Source organism: Neolamprologus multifasciatus, chromosome 4 (genome assembly GCF_963576455.1).
Source record: "Neolamprologus multifasciatus chromosome 4, fNeoMul1.2, whole genome shotgun sequence".
Lineage (NCBI taxonomy): Eukaryota > Metazoa > Chordata > Actinopteri > Cichliformes > Cichlidae > Neolamprologus > Neolamprologus multifasciatus.
Window position 1 is genome coordinate 25,802,453 of NC_140442.1, and position 12,484 is coordinate 25,814,936.

General features: G+C 40.0%; 1 protein-coding gene across 8 annotated transcripts in view; it reads left to right on the forward strand.

The window, feature by feature from the left end:
* The first annotated feature begins 197 nt into the window (after window positions 1-197).
* Window positions 198-12,484, forward strand: part of LOC146520631 (protein Wiz-like) — a 35,066-nt gene continuing 22,779 nt past the window's right edge. For 2 of the 8 annotated variants that reach the window (XM_085158363.1, XM_085158365.1), the window contains exons 1-6: window positions 199-2,596; window positions 3,126-3,322; window positions 3,486-3,687; window positions 3,944-4,019; window positions 10,500-10,648; window positions 10,748-12,361. In XM_085158363.1, coding sequence (XP_085014489.1) covers window positions 3,215-3,322; window positions 3,486-3,687; window positions 3,944-4,019; window positions 10,500-10,648; window positions 10,748-12,361 — 2,149 coding nt within the window. In that variant the 5' untranslated portion in view covers window positions 199-2,596; window positions 3,126-3,214. Of the gene's footprint in view, window positions 3,323-3,485; window positions 3,688-3,943; window positions 4,020-10,499; window positions 10,649-10,747; window positions 12,362-12,484 lie in introns of those variants that run through there. The other 6 variants (XM_085158360.1, XM_085158362.1, XM_085158364.1 and 3 more) reach the window with 6 other exon arrangements.

Consider the following 12,484-nt stretch of genomic DNA (forward strand, 5'->3'; position numbering starts at 1 on the left):
TTTCCTGGATCTTTTCCCGTGTGTTATGAATAAATCTTCTTTTTTCCGTACCGGTACTAGTTTTATTTTGTTATATTTATCCGCGACACCTTAAAGGCCGGTCCGTTAAAATATTGTCGGGCATAAACTGGTCCGTGGCGCAAAAAAGGTTGGGGACCGCTGCTTTAAGGTACTACTTACATAATTTCTTTGGCAATACATTACAATAACCATTATTACTAAAGGGTAAACTGACATTAATAACAACATAAATATTAGGGCTTACTTACTGGTAACAGTTGTTTTGTAGGAAATTATTGTCATATGCTATGTATAAGTAGGCAGGGGTACTGGGACCGCCATACATTACAACACTGGGGACTGCAGTTTGTGTCCTGTTTAGTCACAAAAGCAGTTGTGTTCAGATTGGAATTTGTCCATTGAATCAAAACACAATGAATTTACAGTAAGGTCAGTCTCACTGATCAGTAATATACAAAACAGATAATAACATTTGTAATCATTAACCAAACACAGAACACAGTGTATAAAGTGTTATGTGTACAGATGTCATAGTCTCATATCATCTATGATGCAACACGCAACACAGTTTATAACTCATATATAAACCTGTAACAAAGATACTACTAATAATAGCATAACTAACGACTGGCAGACCAGAATATAATTATTCATTACAAAATGACAAAATAAGCAGTGACACCGTTCTGCACAGTAAAGTGTAATTAACTAAAGATGTATTAGCAGTGGTTATTACAGTGTTATATATCACTGAGGAGATTCCCAAACTGCTTATAAGTGTACAAGGTACTTAAAAAACACCTTCACCAGCTGCAACGTTTAAGTGATGTACGTATTAATTAATCAGAAAAATGTATTTTTTGAAAGTATGCCTTTGCTTTGATGTTTAACTACAGCAGTTTTGCTTATTTTAACAAATGAAATCATGCACACAGTGCTGAAAACACTGAGCTCACGTATCGACAGCTCGATTCCAAATTGCCCTTTTCTGTTGGTCTTACTCAAATATCTTTCTAAATCACAGTTTTGCAAACTCAAATTGCATCATTTAGCACGCGCTGTTCACCTAGGAACACTGGGCTTCAAAATGCAGATTTCCAATTACTCATTCTGCATTTATGCAAAGTCAATTGGAAGAACATTTCAGTATGTGTCAGAATACAAAAGGGATCTTAAGTGACTTATCCAGGTGTTAGGCAAGAAGATGGAGCAGCAGGAACACAGACAGTGACAGGCAATTTGCTTTTTTATTTTTGTGTGTGTGTGTGTGTGTGTGTGTGTGTGTGTGTGTGTGTGTGTGTGTGTAGGTGTGTGTGTGTGTGTGTGTGTGTGTGTGTGTGTGTAACATGGCCTCAAGAAGCCTATACTGACCACTTCTGACCGTAGTGTTTTAAATCCATCAGCAAGATGTCAGTTTTCATAGCTGTGTGTATTGTTTTTGTGGAAGGAAACAATTTGACGGAACGTGTTTTTGCAAGAGATGCAAAGTAACTTATCCAAGTGACCTTCGTTCATTTCGTGCAGAGAATTTGGAGAAACTGACCCACAGTTTCTGAAAAGTTACATATTGTAGCCTTATTTTGAAAATGTTCAAACAATACAAGAACAAAAAGAAACAAAAAAAAAACCATAATGATCATAATCATAATAAATAACATGTTCACAAAGGAGCAGGAAGAAGCATTAGCTTATTTAATGCCCCTTTTCCACTATTTAGTAACTCATAATCATCACTTTCCCCCTTCTGTTTGCCCCCTATCCTGTCATAAATCCTGCCTTACAATTTTTTTTTTACATGTATATGCAACGAGATATGGATATTTACAGATAGGTGTGACCAACAGGGGGCGCAGGTTGACCACATATAGCAATCGGAAAGGTGTATATTGATTTTGTTTAGCATTTGGGGGAATTTGATACACAAAGTAACCGACAAACATTGTTCAGGTGTTACTATCACAGTGTTATTACATATTATGATACGCAAATATGTCATTCACAACAGCGTTACTATGGAGAGCCACATACGTGTTGACAAATGTACGCAGATACCGCATAACCTTTATTTACAGTATACCTATTTACACAAAATAAAACGCATTTAAAGAAATATTATTACTGTGGCGTGCTTACGCTGCTCACGCGTGCATTTCTCTCCGAGAAAAAACAGTCGCCGTGATTTGATCGCTGTGAATAAAGTGTCCGCCACATAAATACGCACAGAATTAGAGAAATGAGCCTGCGATCGAAGCACTCGTAAAAGTTTGACATAGTAAACTTGCCTCCGGTGGGTTACTCGAAACTCTTCTCGTCACCCTCCCCGCTGACGTTTACGTACGCAGCCGTGGCGTGCCTGCAAGCCAAATAACATGGAGTCCTCTGCCTGGCATCTCCAAGGGATCCCTGCAAAACACCCGAGCGCCGATTAAAAAGAGCAAGTTCCTCCATGGGAGCAGTCAAAGCTTCTTGCCAGCATCGTCGCGGTGCGTAAAGCTTCAGCTCCGTCCTCAAAGTATGACGAACGGTGCTTAAAGAGGCAGCCTTTCCCTGCGATCCGCAAACCAGGCCGATTTCAGTGAGTATTTGCACTAAAAAAAAAACCTAAAAAAACTGCAGTTTATGGGCGTCTGGGTTTCAAAGGCAACGTGCACGGATGCGTTGCTGTTCCAAATCACCTGACAGCGACTGGATCGATAAAAGCCACGTCCTCTGAAGCGACAGAGGCCAACCCGTGGGACACCTTGATGTGCCCGGGCATTTTCCTGTCTTTTTTTTCTAGAGGGGCAGCAGTGAGGACAAGGGCCTGAATATAAAGGCCACTTATTTATGTAACCATTCGAGCGCTCCGTTTCATTCTTTAAAACCAGACATATTGTGAAAATAGGTCAGACAGTCCGAAAGCTGCAGCTGCCAAATTTTTTTTAAAGAGAAAATACACAAGACAGCTGAATCACGACAGATTCTCCAGATTAAATGAGGTTTTATCTGCTGATACATGGTGTGTTTTATGTTGGTTTAAAAATCATTCTCCGTGCAATTAGCTCCAGGAAAGTTTTCCATCACGGAAAAACTTCAGTGCGAGTTCATGTGTGAATGTTTTCCAGAAGGAGAGGAGGCTGCACGATGTAGGCAGGCTGTTTACTAGTGGGACTCCATACTGTTCTCTGGGGGGTGGGGGGGGGGGGGGGGGACCATGGAGCCAGAAGGGGAACCCCTAACCCCAGGGACCAGCTATGGGCCCGCACCCATCGACTCAGCACAAAACCCCGTCACCCCAACTTTCCTCAACAGCACCTTAGAGGTAAGGCATCAATATATATATATATATATATATATATATATATATATATATATATATATATATATATATATATATATATATATATATATTTATGTGGTCATAAGTGCTGCCATTTTCACCCCCATCAACAATAAATTCTTTGTTTATTGTTACTACTTTCTAGTCTTCATGTTCTCCAAATCTGAGAGATGGCCTGATATCCGCCAAATGCTTGTGGGGCCTCACTGGGGAGGAGCGCTCCAAGCAGAGTGAGGGCCCCCAGTCCAGTGCAGACCAAGGGAGGAGCGCACAGAGGAGATTCAAATCCTCAGCCTTTCCTTCCTCCTTAAGCTGGGACTCTGACTCTGAGAAGGAAACACTAGATGGTAACACACCTGTTGCACGCATGTAAAGACAACGGTAGCAGTGCATTCTGCTGGAAAGCTAAACTAGTACTGAGCCTATGTGCCTATCATTGTTGTCCCCTTATTGTTTTAAATGTTTTTCCAGTGTGCTGTAGTCAGAAGTCTTTCAGTTTGCTCTCTCTGTAATCTCAGCACTTTCTTTAACTGTGGATTTTACCTGTGAAGCTGTGAAGTGATGTTTCTGTGGTTGTTTGTTTTGTGCGCTGTCGTGCGTCAGAGGAGGAGCTACAGAACTTTTCTAACCCTCACGGTCTGGCTGCTCACAGTCCAGGATCTCCTTCTTCTGGACTAAGGTGAGGAGGAGGTGGTGTAGGATGAAGGGTGATGAAATTTGACTTTAATGAATACCCACATAGAAAAGAAATATAATATTTTAAAAATTCCCATTAATTTCAAGAGATATATATTTAGTCATGAAAGGTGCTCCTTTAACATTTTTTATTTACAGCACAATGTTTACATGAGTCATATTTAGCTTTTAATAAATATCTTAAGAATTTACAGAGAAAAGGGGCAACTTTCATGAATAAGTAGTTATCCTTTAAAGAACTATAATATATCACTCATGAATAGTCAATATATGATTTTTTCTTTTCTATAAGGGTATGCAGTAAAGACTTTAGCAATACTGAGGTCATAAGGCAAAGTGGGCCTGGATACCAGTTACTTACATTAACTCGTTGCTTACTCAGTGCTGAGTGGGAACATTTGAAAGAAACACTGGTTCAACATTAGCAACACTCTTTAGCTGTGGCTCAAAGCTATCGAGAGCAGCTGTTAGCTTAGCATAAAAGCACAAATGTTTAAAAGCCAAGCTCAGTTTATGGCTAACTTTAGTCTGTATAAAGATGAAGGTGCTTTTGTGTTTTATTGCATTATTTGTACTGAGTGCAATATGAGTCATTCAGATGGCTGCACCTCCCTGAGCCTCTGCAGGACATTTCTTCCGGTTAAAAGGGAGTTTTTCCTTCCAAAGTTTGTCCTTCACAAGTGTTTGCTCAGTGGCGGTTATCTGTTTGTTGGTGTTTTCTTTATTATTATTATAGGGTTTTAACTTTACAATATTAGGTGCCTTGAAGTAACTGTTGTTGCGATTTGGAGCTATATAAAAAAAACTGAACTGAATTTATTTGAATTTGAACAGATGCTATAAGCTAACTACCAGTGTTGCCAACTTAGCGACTTTGTTGCTATATTTAGTGAGTTTTCAGACCCCCTTAGCGACTTTTTTTCCTTAAAAAGCGACTAGCGACAAATCTGGCGACTTTTTCTGGTGTTATTGGAGACTTATTTATGACGACTTTTTGACGTGAAAACGCGTATCGCTCTTACACTCAATAAGCAGCGGGTGCTGCCATGGGCACCTCGCCCGTGCTAAAGCGCTCACAGGCGGAGGATAGTCCTCCCCCAGCTGCTATCAGGGCAGAAGATGTTCACACCTATGCGTCCAAACTGCAAATGAATCGCGCATGAGTGAAGCCGCTGCTCCAGCACTGACTGTAACGCAGTCGGTTCTTATTTTACTGTTATGCTGTTTTGTGGATCACAAGGTTTAAAACTACTTATAAACACACACACACAGAAAGTAACTCCACCAGAGTGCCTATTTCGGGTCACTTTTGCCGGTCCAAGCCCAGATAAAGGATCAGGATTGGAATTGTGACATTAAAAAACAATAATTGCTAAAAGAAATTTAATTTGTAATTCTAAATAAATTCTAAATGCATTTAGGGCGTTTTGTTATTTGATGTTATTTCTCTCTCCAACAACGTAGGTTACAATGACATAAGCATGACCAATTGTGCAAATTAGGCGATGAAGTCATTTAGCGACTTCTAGTGACTTTTAGGACAGCCAATGGCGATTTTCCTTACTGAGGAGTTGGCAACACTGCTAACTACAGCCCTGAGAGTCAGCTTGCATAATAAACAAGACGATTGTCTGCTTCTAATTTCACTGGAAGATTTATTTGCAGGCTAGTTTGCAGCTTTTACATAGAGCAGTGTTCATATTTTGAAAACCCAGCTCATCCCTGAATTGTCAACAAATGCCTTTAGCTAGCTAAAAATAATACATTTTAGCTCCCTGTATCTAGTTAGCTGTCAAAAGGCTGCTGTTACCTATTACCTAAGTGAGTTATTATTGCTGGGTAAAGCACTTACAGCTTTACCTGCCATCGATAGCGCAGCTTGCAACGGACAGATGTGGGCAATCCACATTTCTTAATAAGACAAGTGCTCAAACTTGTCAACATTCTTAAATTACAGCAATATAGTTTAGAGTTTAGTACTTGACGTAGCAAGAAAATATATACTGTAAAAGTTAGCATACCTTCTCAAACAGGCACCATAAAGAATTTGAAAAACATAGGTCTCGGTTTCCACCTTTGAGAAAAAAAGAAACAATGATGGAAACTGAAGGCCTACAATAGTCTTATGTTAAAATGGGCCTTTCCTTCTATGTACCCCTTATAAGAGAAGTTAGTTACTTATATATAGTTGGGTCCATAATCTTTAAGTGCAGAGCTTTAATTCAAGTTGTTTAACAAAAATTTTGAATGGACTTTCTAGGAATTACTGTTATTTTTATTATTATTTTTTTCCCATTTTCAGAGCCACAGAAGCAGTTGGACATACTTACACTTAAATAAATATTAGACACGTAACCGATTTTCTAAGTAAAGATATTTCTAAATGTGCTATTGACATGAAATTCTCATCAGATGTCAGTAACAACTCATTCAGTCCACACATGCAAAGAAATCAAACCATAGATGTCCATAAATTAAGTGATGTTTAATAATGAGAAATGACATAGGGAAAAATATTGAAGAAAGGGAGGTTCAAAAGGGCATGGGAAGTCATAGCAGCTGAAATCTATCGGTAATCAGAAAGCAATCCTGCCACTTAGTGCAAATGAATATCAGCTGGTTCAGTCTCAAATGATGGCCTATAAAAGATGTCTCATTATCAAGGTGTCACATTAGAAACATATTATGATGAGTAAAACCACTGAGCTCTCTCAAGACCTTTGCAACCTTATTGTTGCAAAACATGCTGATGGCATTGGTTACAGAAGAATTTCTAAACTAGTGAAGGTTCCAGTGAAAATGAAAGACTTTAGACAAGCCTGTGAAAAACTGGGAGAATGTAGACTGGTTAGATGAGCTCAAAGTTGAGCTGTTTGGAGGCCAAAAGTAAAGCTTGGAGGTGGGAACATCAGTGTGGGGCTGTTTTTTTAGCATACAGCACTGGCATGATTTATATAATTGAAGGAAAGATGAATGGAAACATGTCCAGGGACATTCTTGATAGAAAAAAATCTGCTGCCACCTGCCAGGATGATGATGATGATAAAATGAGGGTGGATGTTTCAACAGTACAATGATCCCAAACACACAGCATAGGATATTCCGAGTTGCTTTCAGAGAAAGAAAATAAAGCTGCTACAATCACCCAGCCAATTGTATGACCTGAATCCAAATAAAGATGTGTGGAAAGAACTAAAGCTCAGGGTTCAAAGGTGGACCCACAGAAGTTTCAGGATGTGAACACTGTGTGGAAGAATGGGCCAAAATCACACCTGAGCATAGTTTCTCCACACATGAGGAGTTTTCACGCTGTCATCACCAACAAAGGCTTTTGTATCACATCATTTATAGACATCTATAGTCTGATTTCTTTGCATGTGTGGAAAAATTCATGTCAATAGCACCTTTAGAAATATATTTACTTAGAAAATTGGTGACATGTTGACTACTTATTTTACTCACTATATATATATATAAATATAAAGACTTTAGAGTCTTTATATTTGCAGATTCTCTAGATTCTCAACTAATACTAGATGAGATCCTTTGCAGTAGGTGACTAGACCACATAGACATATCCACATGTGTTTCCTTGAGATGCTTGCTAGGCCTTTACTGCAGGCTCCTTTAGGTAATACTTGTTTGTGGGTGTCTGCATTCAGCTTTGTATTAAATAACTGAAAACTGTTCTCCTGCATTGAGATTAGGTAACTGGACATTTAAGAATACCCTTATTCCTTTGTCTTGAGAAACTCTTGAGTTTCAATTACCCTGAGTAATTATCCATTAACACAGTAAAGTGCAGTTCCATTAGTTTTGCAGGATTTATTTGAATCTGAGTATAGGCCTGTACACTAAACATATTTATTTTTTCTAATCTATATTTCTAATCTTTTTTATTTTTCATTTTAACCTTGTTGTAAACCCTCTGTGTTTCCGTTCATGAAGGCGTCTCTTGATTGTAGACTTTGACAATGATACGTCTATCTCTTTGAGTGTTCTTAACTTGGAAAGGAATTCTGCAATCATCCAATTTAGCTTTCTTCTGTGGCCATTCAAGCCTTTTGGCGATGTGAAGTTGGCCAGTGCAATCATTCATTTTAAGCATGTACCAAATTGTTTACTTGCCCACTCCTTTCTTCTAACTTTCTGATATGTTTATTTTGATCTTTCAGCCAAACGATGGCCCGCCTCACTTGAAACATTTCTTTGGGCTTCATTTTCAGAGTTCTAGTGAACGGATACTAAATGCAAGTTGAATACTTGGAATTGGCTCTAGATAGATCTACTTATTTTGTCAAGGAATAACAAAGGAACAGGCCTCAACTGGCCATGAATGGTCCAATTACTATTGCACCTGACTGTAAATCCTAAACAGTCAATGCAATTTTTTTTAAACCTCTCGAGTTAAAGTTGGAAGTTTGCACTTTAGCAACTTTTTGATTGTTTGATTTAAAATCCACTGTGGTGATGTAAAGAGGCAAAATTAAACCTAATTAGACCTAACTGTATGTTATGAACTTGCATGTTCAACTTTTACATTTAGCTCACAGGAATCTATTAAAGAATCATCTTACCTGATTCTTTGAAAGATAGCATATTAGTGTATTTCCTAAAGTGCTGAACACACTACTGTCTTTACTAAAACGTATTCCAGTTATAGTTATATAATGGACATAATGTGTTGACTCTCAGCTTTCATTTGTGTGCATCCACAGTCAAATTCAATGAAGAGTTTCAGCTCCACCGTCTTTTTAAAGGGGACCAAAAGTAATGGGACATTTGACTCAAAGGCTATTTCACGGACAGACGTGGGCAATTCTTTCTTTATGTCATTATAAATTAAGCAGATAAAAGGCCTGGAGTTCATTTAAGGTCTGTTGGTTGCATTTTGGAAGATATTTCCATGAACAGACAACATTCGGTCAAAGGAGCTGCCCATGTAGGTGAAACACGCCATCCTTAAGCTGGGAAAACAGAAAACACCCATCCAAGAAATTGCTATAATATTAGGAGTGGCAAAATCTACAGTTTGTTACATCCAAAGAAAGAAAGCACTGGTAAACTCAGCAATGCAAAACGACCTGGACGTCCATGGACAATAACAGTGGTGGATGATCGCAGAAGCATTTCCATGGTGATGAGAAACCCCTTCACAACAGCCAACCGAGTGAACAACACTCTCCAGGAGTTAGGCGTATCGATATCCAAGTCTACCATAAAGAGAAGACTGCATGAAAGTAAATACAGAGGGTTTACTGCAAGGTGCAAGACCTCAAGAACAGAAAGGCTAGATTGGACTTTGCTAAAAAAAAAAAAAAAAAATCTAAAAAAAAGCCAGCACAGTTCTGGAAAAACATTCTTTGGCAGATGAAACCAAGACCAACCTCTACAAGAATGATGTCAAGAAAAGGCGTGGAACAGCTCATGATCCAAAGGACAACGCATCATCTGTAAAGCACGGGGGAGGCAGTGTGATGGTTTGGGCGTGCATGGCTGCCAGTGGCACTGAGACACTAGTGTTTATTGAGGATGTGACACAGGACAGAAGCAGCTGAATGAACTCTGAAGTGCTCAGAGACGTACGGTCTGCTCAAATCTAGCTAAATACAGTTGCGCGGGATTTCGTAATAGAGACGGACAATGACCCAAAACATACAGCCAAAGCACCCCAGGAGTTTATTAAACTAAAGAAGTGGATTATTCTTGAATGGCCAAGCAAGTCATTTGATCTTAACCCAATTGAGCATGCATTTCGCTTGTTGAAGACTTTGCAGAGAAAGGCCCTCAAACAAACAAACAGCAACTGAAAGTAAAGGCCTGGCAAAAAAAAAGGGTTCCCTCATTAAAAGGAAGAAACCCAGCATCTGGTGATGTCCAAGAGTTTAAGACTTCAGACTGTTATTGCCAGCAAAGGGTTTTCAACCAGGTATTAGAAATGAACATTTTATTTTCAGTTATTTAATTATAATGAAATAACTATGATAATAATAATAATATTTATTTTTGTCCAATTACTTTTGATCCCCTGAAATAAAGGGGTTGTGTTAAGAATGCTTGTAGTTCCTCACGTCTTTATGCAGTCTTTTCTTTAAACCCACTAAATTAAAGCTGAAAGTCTGCACTTCAGCTGCATCTGAGTTATTTCATTTAAAATCATTGTGGTAATGTGCAGAACCAAAATGAGAAAAAACTTGTCTCTTACCAAATTTTTATGGACCTAACTGTAGTTTAAAACATTCCCAGCATTTCCATGTTTATAATTACACATCCCTTAGTTAGCTAAAACCCACGAAATTCCCTGAAAAGATGGGGGACTCGACCTCAGTGGTGGCAATGGGCCTGAGAATAAGAAATATGAGGCCACACATGATTTCTGATTTTTTCCTGAATACAGGCAGATACTTTTTTAAAAATTTATTATGAATATGATGTAATAAATTTTTTTTCTGATGGCATCCAGACTTGATAGTGAAGATGACGAAGTACCTGATAAAATGCAGCACTTCCATAGTAAGACTGGCATGTCTACACCCGCTGAGGGGCACAGTGATAACAATGAGAGCACAAAGACAGAGGAGCCAAATACATCCCAGCCTGGCCAAACAGAATGTAAGTACCATACTGAATAAACTTAGTCTGCCTGCACACTCGATAGCTTTGTTTTTAAAATCTTCTCTTTCACTGAGAATTCTCCTGCTTTCTTTGCAGTAGCAGACAGCAAATTCTGGAATGTATCTGAGGGAGCTGAGCCATTCCTGTCTAAAGTAAAACCAAAGGAAGGTTGCCAAATGGAGGAGGAGGAGGTGGTGCTGGACAACGGGGAGGGAGAAAAAAAGCCCAAGGGAAAGGAAACCAAGGAGCCTGAGAGAGATGTGTACACCTTCCCCGGAGACTCAGACCAAGAGAGTCCCCCTCCTGCCCCCTGGGCTCATTGCACATTCATTCAGCGGTGCAGAAAAAAGAGGGTCTTGCTCAGGCCCTTCTCAGGACTTGGCACCTTAAAGCGTACGTTGCCTGAGACTGCCAAATTGGCAAGATCTAGTCCTCAAAAATCTGAAACAGTACAGCTAAATCGAGGTGGAGGGGTTTATGACTTTGAGGAGGTCAGCTTTGGAGAGGGAGGGGTGGAACCCATAAAGTTCAGAGACAGAGGTGGGAGAAGAGACAAAGAAGGAGAAGAAAGTGGAGTGGAGACAGATAAAGAGATTTTCACGTGTGTCGAGTGTAGCATTTATTTTAAAAAGCAGGTCCACCTGCAAGAACACATGATTGAGCATAATCAGAGTGGCGCAGGGGGTGTCAGGCGGTTTGGAAAGGGCAGCCGCTTTCGGTGCACTGAGTGTGGATGGAACCTGCCAAATCGACTTGCACTTGCTGACCACCATAGAAGGCACGAAGAGTCACGCCTGAAGATCCTGGAAGAAATTGAGAAACTGAATGAAAATGGGAAAGCAAAAGAATTTCAGACACTGGACAGCAATGTGTTGAAAAATAGAAGCATAGACCCGACAGTTATAGAAAATACCGGCCCAGGCTCAGTACTGAGCAAGGTGGTAGACCCAGACACGGTCAAATCTCCACCTCTATCACCAGTGTCAACACTGGATACAGACCCAGGAGTCCTTGACCTAAAAACACCCCTGCCAAATTCAGTTCGAACCCCAACTCAGACCCGAGCTCTCTCTGCCTACCGTCGCCGCTTTATCTGTACCAAGTGTAACTTCAGCACAAGAACATCCCAAGCACTAGCTAATCACTCCAAGACCCACACCAGGAAAAAGCCCACTCTCCAGTCAGATTCTTCTTCCTCTGGCTCACCACTGAGTTTGGCGTCTACTTCCCTGACCTGTGGTCACTGTGGCTTCCTGACCTCAAGTGAATCCATACTGATGGAACACCGGGCACTCGTTCATCCAGGAGAGATCGACGAGTCTGGACAGCGTTTAAAGGCTAGTATGGGAGCAAGAATTTTTAAACCCAACCTAGACCCTGAGTTCGTCTCTGAATCCGGATCTCAGCATGACGCAACTCAAGGCAAAAGCCAGCGAGCAGTTACTGCTTCTGATGACAGCAGAACACCAGACGGCACTACAGCTCGGCCTGTGAGACAGGTGGTCTGTAACAGGAGATTCAGCACAAGAGGCAAACCTTGGACTGATCTGGCCAAGCTTGACACCACTGGGGATGGTGAAAAGCTGCCTGAGAGTGAAGAGGAAGAGCAGGACCAAGATCAGAAGTCAGAGTTTAAGACAGAGCTGTGTCGGGAAGAGGAAAGCTCATCAGTGGAAGTCAGGCCTCAGACTAGAGCACAATCCAACATGGGTGAGACTAAATAAGAACTCAATTGTTAATTTCAGAGTTATAGTTTACCCTTGATTGATAGAAATGACAAAAAATTAGCTAATTATTATTATTATAAATTTTTTTATTCAGATTTCTTGATGC